The following is a 17,614-nucleotide window of genomic DNA, read 5'->3' as shown; positions in this document are numbered from 1 at the left end:
TGTACACACACTGTAGATCTAGTTACGAACAGAAGTAGTACGGTGCATATCCATGCAATGTTACGTCGCAATTGAATCGTATACGAATATGAATGTTGCTTATGGAGCAAGATTCATCATAAAATATAAGGTCAGTTTTAACTTATTCAGTGCTATATTATAGAAGTCACCTTATAACAAGTACAACCTCGCATACGTGTAAGTAGCGTTTAGAAATTTTAAAATTATTACAGTGTGTAATTCATACAAATGTACCATTTAACATTATTTAAGTTGACTTCAGCAAAATTTAAAAAGGATTGCATAAATATGCATTGCGTAAATACAGCAAAGGAAGGCAATGGTATGCAATTCATATCAGTAGTAAAAATTGGCATATTATTTATAAAGTATATCGTAAGATAAGAATCTATGTTAGATTGCATTGTTAGATTCGTATTAATTAGTTAACGATAGTGTAACTGAGTACGTGGAATGTTTATAATGTCAACATTAAACATTTGTAGAGAAATTGAAAAAGAGAGTAAAGCGGAACAATGGAAAGGTTTATTTTTTTCTGGATTGCATTTTTAAAAGCGCAATAAAGTTGTAGGTAAAAAATAAATAGAAATAGTACATAAAACAAGTGAATGTAAAACTTTACAGTTAGAACGCAGGTGCGCATAATGAATTAACTTTAGCTATGTTTATTGCAGCTCAGCGGACCTAGCACGAATTATTGTGACAATCGCCTTCGTATCGTCGTCGTTAATTATATCAAAATTTTTGGTGTAGTTTATGTTCCATACTGAACAAATTTTAATATAAAATATTCGTTCTAGGTCAATAGTTATATAGTTGTAGCCTAAGATTTCAGACAATTCTAATTTCAGCTCCAAAACCTTCTGTGGTTTCCCTTTGAAATTATTAATTCAAAAAATGTTTAACTACAAAAAAAAAAAAACACTATACGTAATTTTCTTTTAACAAACGTTTTCTTATGGTTTTTTATAAAACTTATTTCTTGTAACAATTGAAATAAATATATTTTGTCCGAAGTAGATAACAAAAAATATAAATCAAGTAACCTTAATCTACTGAGGCACAAACTGAATCTTTTGCGAGCGTTTTTGTCACTTGTCGAGAAAGCAACTGCGGTTACGTAAAGTTTTTATCATGTTTTCTTTCCAGTTGTTTGCCGAAATTTTATATACGCATACAGTAACTACTACAGGTATATTTTTATTTGTTTACGCAGTATTATATGTTTCACTATTTCTCTTATATAAATACAAAAACCTGCGTAGAAGTGTGATACGCGGAATTCGAGGAATAAATGACAGTTGCATTGAGTCCTTATATATAAACTTGTAAACATTGATCGGGCTTCTGATTTAAAGGTATATAATAAAGGTAAAATAGTATCAATTGTATGTAGTTTTAGGAAATACGAATTGGTGAGCAATAAATTGTGAACCGAGCCACCGGACCATAACTGTACCGAACACCCAATTGCGACTGACGGCTGACGTGGATTGTAACAGTGTTCTAGTTGTTATTAAAAAATGCTTGAATAATTCCGTACGAATTTTACTAACCGTCTTTTCGTAAGTCTGTTATCGATGACGTTTTCTATTTTGTTTTCAAATATCTTATATATTTGTAAAGTTTAAATTGCATTATAGTAAAATTTACTGATCTGTTTAAATGTAATAAGAAATGTTGGATTATAGCAATCATTGTTTAAGAACAAATTTATAAATTTCTATGTCATCCTTAAATAATATCTAATTGGCTGTCAGTTATGTCTATCTCATCTTGATTTAAGCGAGCATAACAATATATTAACATTCCAATTTTAAATTTAAATTCATGCAACGGAGTGCAAGATCTACGACAGGTGATATCTCACCTAAAATGGTACCGTTCCTAATAGTTTATAATTAATTTAGCCGTGTCCAGTCTGCATCCCGTGGGTGATTTGCATGAATTGATTGCACGCGCGTCGCACGCCGCACGCCGCGACGTGGGCACGGCCGGCTAGTGCTTGTGGTCCGCGCGTGCACCGCAGTCGCGCGCCCCCTACCGACCGACCGATACACGTTTACACGTAAGACTTAATTACATCCTCGATTGTCGCAATTTTCAAACAATTTAACACACACCCGTATATACGATTACGTCCCATTTTAGATTCGGTCGTGACCCGTATAAGGACAGCAGATGGCCTCACTCCCGCCCTACCCAGTGCGCATCTCTTGTGAATAATTACTAGTTCCTTCTTAAACTTAATTGTGTTATATGTTCTCTACTAAACCGTCAGAATGCGTCAACGATATCAACTGAAACAAAGACCGTACGTATTTAACAATTTTTGTTTATACTTAACTCAAACTATATGTATTTAAGATTAGTTAGATTTGTTTTAAATGTACTCATAATATATTTTTCTCTAGAAATTTCGCTTTTCCGTCTTCATACAATGGTTAAAGTGTAATTGACGCCCGATGTTTGCATGCAGATTGTGAAGCGATCAAAACAATGGTATCCTGTGGTACTTAACGATGACGTTTTTGACAACAGTTTTATGTAACCTTGATGACACAAAAACTCAGACAACTCATTTGTATGTGTAATAAAGTTACGTAGCATGTACTACTACAAAGTAATTCTAAACTGTTTTTTTTTTGCAATCGCACATTATTTAATTTATGTATTTGTTTGAATACGAATGTACTGACATTTCCTCTATATATGGCATTGGAAAATGAAATTAGGATACCTTTATTAATCCGCAAGGGCATTGACCAAACTAACGTTTAGTCGAGCTACGAGCCGTACTGGACAGGTCTGTAGGCATGCAGTTGTAATGGTTATAATAATCGTTGTATAAATATATATATATATATATGTCATTTTATATGTTTTAATATTACTAGTAAACCTGTTGAAATGTATAACGAATTATATTAACAATAAATGTTACTGGTACTATTAGTATAATTATATTTTTTACATATTAAATTGAAATTTGTGTACAGTTATAAAAATATGTAACCGGCCAGTATTAATAATTTGATTGAATTTTGAAATTGAAATTACTTTTTCAAATCTCATAAACTATTGCCGGAAATATTACGTCTGGCCATGAATATATTTTTTCTATATTTACGTAGAATTAAAAGAAAAACACATTTTAAACAATATTACGATATATAATTCGAAATTGTTTTTTTAAACTACATTTTATGGAAATAATATTGGTAAGTGACCTTAATTGAGTGGCGCGACACCTAGATCTATTTTAATATACCATTATGACAATATACCAGCGAGCTATGACAGCGTTAAATTAGAAAAAATATGTTGCAAAATGCAAATACATTAAAACAATGACAGTTTATGTCAATATTAAATAAGCTGCAGAGACGTTGATATTATTTAAAATATTATATTTGTATGTCCTTAAAATATACGAATACTTGTCGTAAATTAATTTAAAAATAAACACAAGCTATCTTATCTTTCTCTCATCTTTATTAGCTCTGAAAATATTTTTGAACCTTGTAAAACATTTCCACTCAGAGTTTCATTTCAGTTAGAAACTCAGAAACATATATATTTACTAGCTTCAGCGACTCCGTTTAATCGGAAAAAAAAACTTTATTTAGCCTATCTGTTCCGTCAGGCTGTGTTCTACATCTGTGCCAAATTTCAGCGAAATCCATGCAGCCGTTCTGGTGATATCTTCTAACAAACATCTATACATTCGCATTTGTAATTTGTAAGATAATACTTAGTTACAATAGAATAGTACCTTCGATCTATCAGGTAAAATGTTATAAAGTAATAAGAAATAAAGCCTTTAGAACAATCTTTACAATTTCACTTTATGTCTTTGATAAATGTCATATTAAACCGCTCTACTGAACACCTTATTACAATGCTGTTACAAACACCTTATTACAATATTACAGGTGATAGTTACCTATGTGTGTAATACGAAATACATGTACTATAATACGAAATACATAATTCGCGACTCACACAATACCACGCACACAATTTCTGTGTTACCAGTATCCTGACAGAGTGCAATTACAGCATAATGATATTAAGTGAATATCCTGTTAATAACTCTTCTTTATTGTGCACATCCTTCAATATAGATTTCCCAAACTTAGATATGCAAGTTTTCATTTCTTCATTAATTCTGTATAACATTAAGTCACGAGATAATTGGGCGATACGGTTTATAAATTTGGGCAATGGAACATTTTAGTTCTTACGGATGTAAACAACAAATATACCTGGCACTTCGGTTCAATAGAGCGTAGGGGAAAGTGAATAAATATTTTTTTATAGAATAAATAATAATTTATTACATTAGGGCATTTATTTTAAAATAAATAAATAAACTTTTGAATAAGTTGCGAGAATATAAGGTGAATTACGGTATAATATAAACGTATTATAAGACATCTTTGACGTAAATAATCTCGAAATATCTTCTTCTAACGTTTATAGTTTTAACCATTTTAGAATAAAATTTAAGACAATTTAAAGATGGTTCACAAAAAAATTAAACATATGGACACAGTAAAACACTATTTGCAACATCCAAATAGATGTCGGTTAATCATAACTATTAAAAAATCCGTGATGTTCGAAATACGAAGTCCGTTTCTCAACTTTATTGAAATGAAATGTATAGATATTTATGTTACAACAACCAGTTGTAAACACGTACAAATCTTGAACGTAACTACATTGAATGGTTTTTCGTCTTTTGTTGTCATTTTATAAAAGACCGGCCAACAGACGTGACTGATTTTACAACATAGATTTGGTAATTTGTTGAAAATAACATATTAGTTAGAATTGGATGAAATAAGTTCGAACATGTACTATGATAGGGTTTTAAACTTTAGTCGAATAATGGAATTCGAATCTGTAACTTTCAGATCGGTAGTCCGTACCCCTAACTATTAAGCTATTAACGTTTTAAATCTAAAACATGTTTAGGGTAAATGTAATAGGCGGAGGAATGTACGTCTTATAAATGCAAATAAGTACTCTACAATCTTAGACTTAAAATGTTCTAAAGAGAAAAGTAAATGAGAAGAGACTAATAATGGCTAAAGACTATATCGCCACTTGAAACGCAATTAAGCTAAGACCTAAGTCTATTAAAAATGCAATCGTCTTTACTAATAGCATTAAAACGTATCTTTGTATAAATTAGTAATAGCAAATGCTGTGCATAATATAAACTGGGCGTTTTCGCAGCCTGCTTTAGGAATGCAGAATACAGGCCCAACGAGGTTTCAGCCAGTCGGCGTTAAAAGGCCTTATTAAATCATTAGGTTGAGTTTAAACTGTGAAAATAAATTAAATTATAATTAATTGTGAAAGAATTTTTTTCATGATTTTGAGTTTGTCATGATTCTAGGTCACCCATTTAGTTTAAAATATGCTCCATTGATTTTTAATTTTTAATTAATACAGTTTATTTCGGTCTATTGATAACATTAGTCATTAATAACATTGATGTTTGTTACTACGCATTTCTAGAACGGCTCAACGGATCTCGCTGAAATTTGGAATAGATGGGAATATTATCTGAAAGAATTCATAGGATAATAATTAAGTTTTTTATTTATCTCAACGGTATCGTGTGCAAAAGTTAGTACTGAATAAATTTAACTGTACATATTTAAATCATTATTATACGACAATTACCTTTCAAGTCTTTTATCTTATCTTTAAAAAGGTATAAAGGATGAATAAGTGATAAATTAATAATTTTAACAAATCAGTTACATTTCCGACGTCGTATTGTTAGTGGGAGAAGTCAATTAGCACTTAACATTTGCTGAATTAATTTTAAATCGTTGTCAATCAACTACACCCACGTGCCGGCGACTGCAACGGTCATCGAACTGACGCATAAGTTTTAAATTACAATATTTATAATTGCAATTATAAATAAGTGTCAAATAACTGGGGATTGTTACGAGTTACCTCATTTACCGTGGGTTTTTGATACCTAAATCTCTATATAAAACATATCGTCATCCCTGTCATTATCTGTGACAAAACAGAGGCGATATGTTTTAAATTTAAACGTATATTTTGGTCTCAGAAATCCACAGTTAATCGGATATGTCGATAAAGTTAAAATGAATCATTTTTAATACTATGCATGTTTTAAGTACCTCGGGATTCTTAACTTTTTTAATTTTGTTTTGACTTCAGATATTGGATTAAAATTTAACAATTTTTTTTAACAGTTATTCCATGACTTGATAGAAGGAAAGATTATAAATAGAAGTATGAATGTAGATAATGATAGTCTTGTTATTTTTCATTATTTATCATATTAAATGCGTTAATCATATACTTGATTTTTTTTTAAAATGCTTAATTTTTGGACATTCAAGTATGATTTACCAAATTAAGTAAAAATAATGTATTTTATTTACAAGAACCTATATATATCGTCATTCGATTGGAAATTTTAAATCATTGAATTAAATTTTTGTGTTTTCTTGTGTGCGTCTCTGTTGTATACGCTTACTTACTACTAAGTGTGTGTGTGTATCAAATATGATTATTAAGTGAAGGCAACTAACATAGTTCAGAGGATAAACACAAGTAGCATTTGGCCTCGTAAAACTGCGTAAACAACCGCTCTGGAAAATGTTTCTTTAATGAAAAAAAAATCGCAGCCCTCAGTCCTATTTCAGGGGACATGAGATGTGGGAAAATGGTGTTCTTGTTTTCTGTTTCTATTTACTTTTTTGTGATTTCTGTTAATATGTATTTATGTCAATTAACAGAAAAATCAAAATAAAAATGTTTACGAATTTTTTGCAGTAGAGACCAACTTTTAACAATTGTTTCAACACTGGACACATTCATGTAACAGCGGTCTTTATTTAACTCTACTACCAAGCTTTCTTGCAAGTAATGCAATTTTGCGTTAACAATGTCTAAATAACACCTTTCAACACCAAGCGTTTTTTATTTTATTCAACATGCACATTCTAATTTCTTTTCGTAACATCCTATGTGTTCCACTTCAAGAGTATTATAGCTATTAAAATTAGGAACACCAACACCAACGGAAACTAGAGTAACAGGTTTCAAACTAAAACTGTGACATGAGAAATTAACTGTGAAAGGTGGTGGTCATATTTCGGTGCAAGCTTGTGTGAGTTATTAAACCGTAATTATTATGTTTGCGAACACTCGATTGACTTTTGTATCGCTTTATAATACTTTAGGTTTCCAATGCCTTTCTGAATCACTTGAATAAACAAGCGCAACATTTCAATTTCATATCAGTGCTTCGACAGTTGAATTTCATGGTTCAGCTAGTACCAAACATTGAATCTAGTAATGTTAAATGTTTATGACTACTTATTTAATAAGGATTATATTTAATTGATTAATACCCTGGTTTAGAGCTTAAAAAAACGAAAGTAAGCAATAATGTGACAATCGCTAAGCTTGTTCAGTGCAATTGCTGCTTAGTGTAGTCAACGATAATAAACCAATAATGCTCGGAATACATGCCATTGGCAATATGCAATACACATGCACACAAGTACACTTACGAGCACACTCACGTAGCACTGTGCTGTACCGTGCAACAAATCTCTATGCCTATGTCGTGACTTGTAATTAATATTTACAAGGCTTTACTTAAAAATGTAAATACCTTTGTTGACGTTCTACTTGAATTAAGTGTACTTACATATGGGCATTAAGTATCGAGAATTGATTCAATTACACGTGTCTTTATTATTCAGTAATGTCAATGTAACTCAGTGATTTACTTTTGGAGCGAGATTTTGAATAGAATTTAGTATATGTCAATGCTTTGTCAAATATTAATAATATAAAATGACTACAGCATCTTATACATTAGATCTAGTTGAAGATAATTGTATCATCAAGGGATTCATACACATTGCGTATTTTTCTAGTATTATGTTCTTCCTAATATTTTGGCTGGGACGTAGTGTAACTACGATGAATTCATCCCTTACGTCATCTTTATATTCGGAGTTATTTTACGTAATACTAGTACAAACATTAGCTTTTTCTTTTCTTATAAAAACTAAGAATGAACTACACCTAATAGGGTACACTTCATATTGAGATTATAGTCACTTTATTATTTCGTGCCATAGTGATGCAAATCTTTTCACAATTTTTTTTTTAAAGGTTAAGTTTTTCGTCACGGTATTTCGATTGTTTTTCGTACACGTTTTGAATTAAAAATATACAATAAACAGGTCTTGCAATTCAAGATTACATAATGATAAATGTATTGTAATTAGTCAAGTGATTATGTAAACGGAATAATTACAGCATGAGATAATATTTAAAAAAAAATACGTGTATTAACAAAGAAGTCGGGTAATACGACTGACATTAGTTTTCAAAGTCAGCAGTGTATTATGAACACAGGTGCATAACCTGCCATGTAATTTATGCTTGAACATTGGTGCTGTGTATTGTGTAATAGTTTGTTCGTCAGTTCACGAGCTCTCATATGAAAGACACTCGTATCGTAAATGAAATATATCTGCCAGTGTTTGGCAGATATTTGGCATTCCTAATGGACGACTTTATTTCACCCCGTAAGCCTACCGATAAAAGGTTAGTTTAGTAATTTTAGATATTTATTATTATTTTATCTTGCATTAATATACTCGTAATTAAAGTTTTGTTGACGTGTGTAATATTCTTTTAAACCTTTCTGTTCCCACCCTTTCTTGTAAGGAGGTGAGGATTGGTAGGGGTAGCGGATTTGATGGAGAACGGGACGCATAGGAAGCAGAAATCTTCTCTTTCTGTGCTTTTCCTTCTCCGTCGATTGAAGATAGATTCAGTCGATTAAGATTTGGACCAATACCAATTACAATAGATTTATAGTTTAAGAGACTTCGTAGAAAAATATAGTGCAATTTGCAAAGGCACTTTTTCGTAACTTTTTTATTCGTAGTATTTAACCGGTCAGTATTCCAGTTTTCGTCATAGCAGTTTATAATAATGTTACGTATGAACGTTCCGTTATACAAATCATGTCGGACCGCGGGCTTTTTGTCTTTAACATGTTATTCAATTTGTTTCAATTAAAGTTGCCTAACAGCGAGTTACCGTTACCTCGCGTGTTATAACGCAAATCAATTGTTTCGTTTTGACAATCCGTGATAACTTGCCAGAACCGTTGTGTTCAAGGTGGGCCGGTGAACGCAGGAAGAATGTTATCAACGCTTACGATTTAAATGTACTGTGTAATTTTATGAACTTTTCTAATTTGACTTCGCAAATAAGACATCTATTTATTATGCCATTTTACATTCATCATCATCAGTCCATAGACTTTTACCATTTTTTTGTTATTTATCATAGACTTTCCTTAATGTCTACATATTTAAAATTTAACATTAAACCTCTAAACCCAATCTTATAATGGACTTAGAACCTGTCATGATAAAGTGTAAATGGGCATCTTTCAAAAGTTTCTATCATTCTTTTTGCTTTATGCTGCTAATATCATATAATCCCATAAAAATCTAAAGTCGTGCGTCATAAATCACCGTTGCCCATCTCGTAAGTTGTTTAATTAGCCCTCAGTTATGCATACAAGCTTAATGTCAGCCAAGTATTAGTATTCACAAGCCCCGAAGTGTAAGGTCATTGTTAACACATTCCTCGAAGTTGTTTTGCATGGATACTTATTGCATAACGCATGCCGCCTGCAATTTAGCAGAAACGATACGCCGCTACATGATTTGCAGAATACAATTGTTGATTTTAGTAATTTAATATTTGCTTTGACCTTTGAGTTACGCTTTATTGGCAAATAATTACTATTTGTTTTAAATTTATGTTTAATTTAAACATGACACCGTCGGAAGGTTTATGTAGCAAGTCTAGAAGTAGAACCATTATACATTTAGAAGAGAAAGTCTTCAAATTATCTAAACTAAACTTTGTACATGAATCTTTCGAAAATTACTAAATCTATTAGATTTTATTGAAACAGTATTTACTCATTTACAAATAACTTAGTACCTATATATGTATATAAATTTTTAAAATTAGAAATCAACTTTGCGCATAAATTGAGTAACATTTGGTAACCAACGTGTAACGAATTGTTCTTTATTAAACCAATCAAGTACACGTTAAGACTGGTTTACACTATGCCAGTACGGTAAGGCTGGCCTGGAATGCACTATATGGGCTGACATTATGCCACTTGTATGCTAGAGGTGATTTTGAGTGCTCCTGTCTTACTGTACTGGCATATTGTAAACCAGGCATTATTGTTTTTAAAATAGGTTTGTGAAGAAATTACTTTTTAAGCATTTATAAAACTGACAAGTGTGCCAGTAATGCAAAATCTGAATTGAAAATGATTCCATGTAAATTCCTAATGATGTTCTTAGACAGCGTAGTACAAAGTTAGATTTTATTTTTTAAGCGTATATCATAGTTTAAGTAATGGTAGTAAATTACAAACTAGATATCGTAAACCAGTTTGCTTTTTAATGACACACAATAAAACACAATAGATAAAGAATGTTTTCTCTAATCATCGGGCATGGTTAACATATGTATACATCACGTTATTATAATAATATTATATATGTTAAAAACATACATCTACATATATATTTGATAGAAAAAACAATCATTAGTTTCGTTTTCATAAATGCTCAATTTAATAAATCGTATTTTTTAAATTTTTCCACCGACAGAAACATTTTCTATCAAAGATTATTTCCTTTTATTTACAACAACGGATTTGTGGCGTATTACTAGTCGACTATAAATTTACTTGTTACTAGCTGTCGCCCGCGACTCCATCCGGAATTATAAAAAACATAATAGCCTATGTGTTCTTCCAGACTATGATCTACATCTGTGCCAAATTTCATCGAAATCCGTGTAGCCGTTCTGGAGATACCTTCAAACAAACAACCATCCATCTATCCATTCAAACATTCGCATTTATAATATTAGTAAAACTAACGCTGATTCAGATATTATTACTTGCTAAAGAAATATTACTGTTTTAATGATAAACTTAATAATAATTAGTAGTCGTTTATCAACATTCACTTCGTCATTAAATGTCACAACTCCATATCTGTAATTACTATTAACGACAACTTTTACTTGTTGTCTACAATTTTTCTCTCTTTTTAATATTTTTGTTATTTTTATGTGTATTGAACCGATGAACTGCTCGACTTATGATATATAATAGTTTTTAAATCTTATCATTCATACAAGAAATTTAAGATTTCTGTATTACTCTGGTGTTGGGGATGTCCCTTCAGGAGACCACAATTATCACCTCGCGCCACACCTTCGCCTTCTTTTAGAAAAGGGGGGATATTACTTGCTCAGATCAGTATTATTTAATAGAGGTATGCTACCATTTTTTTAATTTATATCTACAATCTTAGATCAACGATATTGTTATTTTTTGATTTAGTTAAAAGTGTAATAAATGTTGGTGATATTTTTGTCACCTTAAATAAAATTAATTTTAGCATACTCACTCAGTAAATATTTATTGGTATTAGAGTGGGAATAAGTTGTAGTCGGCTTAAGGAAGATTTAATAAACCATTTATTGTGTGAAGGGGAGCGTTCAGCAGACTCAATTATAACTGACCCCTGATCCCTCGACGAATCGACTAGGCATGTCCTGCATTGTACGTCAGTAAATCCTAAGTTTAATTTACGTATTTGACCCTAATTTCATTGTCATTAATAACGGAACAAAGATATGTTAGAATGAATACAGAAGAATAGAATAGAATAGACAGGAATATTTGAATGTTGGATTTCAGTTGGAATTATTATCATTAATATAATTTTCTGATATAAAGAAGGTAGACAGTGCTGATTTTAATTGTATTCTTCTAGAGAGAGAGAAAAAGTAAAGAAAAAGAAAATGTAGAGAGATGACCAAGTAATGCCCCTTGTATGTTAATCTTATGCACATAATTTATGTAAATTCTAAGCGTATGTTCGCTTTAATTCAACAATGCTTGCCATAAGGCTTACGTTTTAGATGTTACGTAAATATGTTTGTAGAGTATTACGCATATTTGATTACAATCTTGCGTACCTACCATTCACTTAACTTTAATTGTGGTTTATTAGAAAGAATATTTTTGACTGTCTATTCATCTGAACCATATAGTTTGGTCAATGTAATTTAAAATTAATTACTCTTAAAGGCTACATAATGTTTTGTTGTTATAATATTATGTTACTCTAATATATGTAGGTGAAGTAATAGGTCCAACTGATGAGTTAATCCAAATTTATCTTTCACAAATTCTAGAATCTTTTAGTGTCACGGATTATTGGTTCTAGAAGCTCTATATTTGAATTCTTCAGTTTAACATTGTTGATTACCTCGCTTCTGTTACGGTTGAGAGCTTATGTAAAATTGTGTAAATTTAATTCTTTAAGTAGGTAAGGAAGATTTTCCATTTTCACCTGTGTGGGGTAACGTCGGGAACAAAGGTGCAAATTAAGTTTCTCCGCCACATCAAAGGCGATTCTGGCTTATCTAAATTGCATGAATGTTCTCAGGCATAAAAGGATTCCCTTCTTTGCAAAGTGAAAATGAAAGAACAAATCCTCGCAGGACTCGGTTTGTTTGTTCTGTGTTCATGAGACAGCATCTGAAAAGGTTTGGCCTATTAAAATTAAGATAATAAATATGATATGAACTTTTCCCGCAAAGAATATTTTTCATAAGAGTTGACATAATTCGTCTTGTTTCTCCAGATTGTTTTTCTTGGCACATTATATCTGTGAATTGCCTGGCACGTACCAAAAATACAAAATGACAAGAAGTGAAACAGTCTGTTTTTGATTAAATAAACTTAACAAAATATATCGAAGTTAATTCTTCTTCAATCTTTAACAGGCTTAAACAGCGTAAAGTTTTATCGGCTTACGAGTTGTCTGAAACAATTCAACAAGTGAAGTTTACCAAATCGTCTTAAAGGATACTTACAAACAACTCCTAGGAGGGTTTCAATAGAACAAATCTTACAAGAATTTGGAACATCTAGAATTTCTCGAAAGTTTGGGAGATTGACAAACTTGTATAGAGGTACTCGAATTCGAAGCAATTTTATAAGCAGTTGATTTCTCAGTTTTACTTAGTTTTGTTTAGAAAAAAGAAAAGAATAGATAATGAATATATTCGTAAATTATTTTATTACTATTACTTATTAATCGTTAATATTTTAAGTATTAAAATTTTTCGAAAATCGGTAAACCGTTAAAGGGGTTAAAATGTAAAATGTGGTTTCCTTTTGCCACTATATACTAAAATCTTTCTAATTTTATAAATGCGAATGTTTAGATGGATTGATGGATGGATGTCTGTTAGAAGGTTTCTCGAATTTGGAATAGATGTAGAACATACTCTGGAAGAACACAAAGGCTGTTTCTTAAGTTTTTTTTAATTCCGCGCGAACGGAGACACAAGCAACAGTTAGTGTTATCTATAATTGCTAATACTGATACGATGTTAGCGTGTGCTAATTATTGCTTGAAAAGGGAACCCAGTTTCCACAATGTACAGGGTACTTAGACCCTTAGGCCGTCAAACAACTACATCACGCATTAAACGTTGCCCGAGCGGGTTCTGTTTAACTTCCAGGCAAATTATTGCGTTGTCATAGAAGCGGCTTGGTCATAATCTGTGTGAGTACGTATTAACGGTGATTGTTTCCTCTTTTATATAGACACTAGCTCATTATTTCAAACAAGATCGTAGTGAAAGTAAATTGTTATCTAGATGTTTTGTTATTTGCCTGTAAATGTAGACTTTGAGAATTTCACTAACAATTTAAATAATTTATCGTATCCACCACGTTTTTCGGGAATAATGTGTAAATAAAATAGGAGAGTAATAAAAAACATCGTGATCTCATTTTTCTTTATATTGCCTACTTTTGTCTTTGAATGGTACATAAATATATTTGTACCAGTTTCATTGTGGAATATTTTTTCTGTGACATTCCTGTTACAACTGTATCAAAAGATAAAACAAAGGATTTCTTGCATTGGCATTCCAAAAACAACAGAAAGTAGGATGAAAATTTTTCAACAAGAGTTTGTGTGGGATGGATTGGGTTATCCATTTGTTCGTAGATCCGAGGTTACTGAGGTCAAGTGAGTGCTCTTTATCGTATTACGAAATGTATTGTGTAAGAGAACATTACTAAATACTTTATCTGTTTCCGACGGCGATTATTATCTTTTTATGTTAATGTTATTGTTGTTTAACATGTCGAGTGTTTCCGTTGCCTGTACACTAGCTGGGGAGATCGACAGGTGAAAGTTTACTATCTATAATAATGTACTGTATCAATGTATACTGTACGAAAACAAAAACATGAGATGCGTTTATTGACGTCACAGAGCATATTGTACTGTGAAGTACCAAAAGTTAACTACAAACTTTGTATCTCTTTCTCGTTTGTTGATACAAGGAATAGGGAACTTAAGGGTTGAGACATGATTCATTACGTGTTAGACCAAACAATGCGCCTATTTTTTAGCCGACTTCAAAAAGAAGGAGGTTATCAATTCGACTGAATTTTTTTTTTTTTTTTTTTTTAATGTGTGTTACCGCGAATCTCCGTCCCTGGTGGTCCGATTTTGATAAAAATTATTTTAATCGAAAGGAAGTGCTTGCAGGTGGGTCCCATTTTTTTGTTTTTTTTTTTAAATAACTAGAAGACTAGTAGATTTTGAATATAGCTTCAAAATTTGTTGCGAAAATTAGGGACATTTTTGCTTTCAGCGCTTACGTAGGCTAAACTATAAGACCTACATCAAAATGATGTATGGCGAATTGTAGCTCTTTAAATGTGCTAAATAAAAGTCCGCTATAGCATATATCTATCTTTTATAGTTTTCTCACAATAACCATTTTTTTCTTTACGAAACATTAATTAAATTCATGCCCTATTTCCGACGCTATTATTCAAGTTCAGTATTAACCCTTATGTAAATAAACATGTTCATTATCAAGAGAATTTAATGTAGATTGTATTTGCAATTAAAACTATATCATTCTGTCTAATAGTTTAGGAGATATCGTAAGAATAAAATTACGCGGAAACGAAAAATGCTACATCGCGTTACAATGAATAGCACAAATTTGCTTTCTGGGCTTACGTAGGTCAAACTATATGACCTACATTAAAATGATGTATGGAGTAATTATAGATCCTTAAATTTGCTAAATAAAAGTCTCAGGTGGCATATATCTATCATCTATGGATGTCTCACAATAACCATGTTATTGTGAACAAACTTCGATTAAAATGCACACGAAAAACAGCGTCGTAAGCTTACGGCGCTATTATATTATATTCGATATGAATCCTTATCCAAATAAATATGTTTGATGGCTAGAGTATTAAATGCAGATTACATTAGCCTTTAAACTATGTAATTCTGATCAATAGTTTGGAAGATATTAAATTATTAAAAACTACGCGCATTCGAAAAATTCTACGGCGGCGCGCGGCTGGACTAAATTAAAGGCACGCTGCGATGTATTAGTTCGTTAATTTTAAATTTGTATACCGATTTTGATAATTATTTCACTGTTTAAAGGATAAGTGGTTATCTGCTGCATTCTAAATTAGTTTTTGAATTGAAGTACACACATATTAAATAGGAAAGTCCTTTTCTTTATTTCTTTCCTCATACGTATTAAGGAAATTTGTAATTGAACTTCAAATTCACTAAAAATTGTGAAATAAAACAAAAATTTTAAGAAGAAAAAAATAGCCGACTTCAAAAAAAACAATCTCAAACAAAATACACTCAAAAGTAACATAAAAAAACAATTTCAAACAAAATGCATTCAAAAGTACCATAAAAAACAATCTCAAACAAAATGCACTCAAAAGTAACATAAAAAAACAATTTCAAACAAAATGCATTCAAAAGTACCATAAAAAACCATCTCAAACAAAATGCACTAAAAAGAAACAAAATAATGACATGAAAACTTCTTTCTTTCTTCTCTCTTTCAAAAACCCTCTAAACTCTAAAGAAAGTTCTCTTCTTTCTTGTAACATGTCTATATTGTATAATTATTGTTATTTTGGAGTACTAGTTTGGAGTTGTAAGTATGTCTCATACATCTCAAATATAAAATGTATAATATTATATTTACTTTGGCCGACACCGACTGCGAAATAACAATAATTATACAATATAGACATGTTACAAGAAAGAAGAGAACTTTCTTTAGAGTTTAGAGGGTTTTTGAAAGAGAGAAGAAAGAAAGAAGTTTTCATGTCATTATTTTGTTTCTTTTTAGTGCATTTTGTTTGAGATGGTTTTTTATGGTACTTTTGAATGCATTTTGTTTGAAATTGTTTTTTTATGTTACTTTTGAGTGCATTTTGTTTGAGATTGTTTTTTATGGTACTTTTGAATGCATTTTGTTTGAGATTGTTTTTTTTGAAGTCGGCTATTTTTATTTTTCATTGATTACTTTCCATAATTTCATTGGATTTTGAAGTTTAACAGCGTCTGTCTTCCTAAAAAAATTATCATCTCTCTGTCCTTATCCAACTCACGTAGAGTACATCAAGTTTTCTAGTGTTCATGTTGCTTAAAAATAATAATAAAATATTAACTCAACGTTCACTTTGACTTTGCCTTGTGTCTTGATGATACCATAATTGTAATCGTCGGCCCACTTAAGAAGCTTAAAGTATGGTTATGTCATCAGTTCTCTCATCGCGAAGTAATTTATCTTTTTAATTCATCGCATGACACGTACGATGTACGTACGCCGAATAGTTTGTACATTTTTGAATGCAACGCGCCTCTGTAGAAATCAAGCTACGGGGCAATTGGAATTTGGGACGTGGGCTTTGACACCGATTTATTCGATTTAAATACGTATACTAATTTTGAATACACTAAACACACACGAAACTAGCATCATCTATTGTATAGTTTTAATGTTTTGGGAACTGGGTCTTATTCTTAAATGACATATGAAAGCGATGTTTAACTTAAATGTTGTTTTTACTGAAATAATTTTATGCGTAGACTTCAGTAAAATTCAAAGTCTAGAAACATTAGGAATTAAATGATAAGGATGTAAATCATGGTTCGGAAAGTAAATAACTGTAAAAACTATGTTAGAAGAGTACTAATTAGGAGAGATGCTATTAATTTTAGTATTTTTAATTTCGATTTAAATTTCAAATACTATTCAGAATATTGAAGAGAAATACATTTTTTCATCGTAAACATTATTGCCGCTCTCTAAAAAGGAAATAAATTTAAATTTTAGTTAAATGCAAAATGCGAATTGGCGAGTTTCGACCGAAATACCGACAAAGTTATCCACTTGGGCCGCTGCCCGCAGCAAATACTTCAGATACCTGCCTTTTTATGTATCAAGTACTAACTTAACTTCTCTTTTACTAATACTAGATTATTTAAGTGTTTTACTGTGAAAACTTAGAAGTATTAGTATTACTTTACCTACTTACTTGGATCTAGGAAGGCATTACTTCTGTATATAA

The 17,614-nt window shown here is 31.2% G+C and overlaps 1 protein-coding gene across 6 annotated transcripts in view; it reads left to right on the top strand.

Moving 5' to 3' along the window:
• Window positions 1–17,614, top strand: part of LOC106720394 (transmembrane ascorbate-dependent reductase CYB561) — a 54,342-nt gene that overhangs the window by 20,769 nt on the left and 15,959 nt on the right. Inside the window, exons 1-2 of one of the 6 annotated variants that reach the window (XM_014515081.2) lie at window positions 1,999–2,089; window positions 2,173–2,335. The exons of 3 other annotated variants lie outside the window; for them this stretch is intronic. In XM_014515081.2, the coding sequence (XP_014370567.2) occupies window positions 2,304–2,335 (32 nt within the window). In that variant the 5' untranslated portion in view covers window positions 1,999–2,089; window positions 2,173–2,303. Of the gene's footprint in view, window positions 1–1,998; window positions 2,336–8,531; window positions 8,653–17,614 lie in introns of those variants that run through there. 2 more of the 6 variants (XM_014515080.2, XM_014515079.2) reach the window with 2 other exon arrangements.

This window comes from Papilio machaon, chromosome 4 (genome assembly GCF_912999745.1).
Source record: "Papilio machaon chromosome 4, ilPapMach1.1, whole genome shotgun sequence".
Classification (NCBI taxonomy): domain Eukaryota; kingdom Metazoa; phylum Arthropoda; class Insecta; order Lepidoptera; family Papilionidae; genus Papilio; species Papilio machaon.
This window is presented reverse-complemented; position numbering and strand designations above follow the sequence as displayed.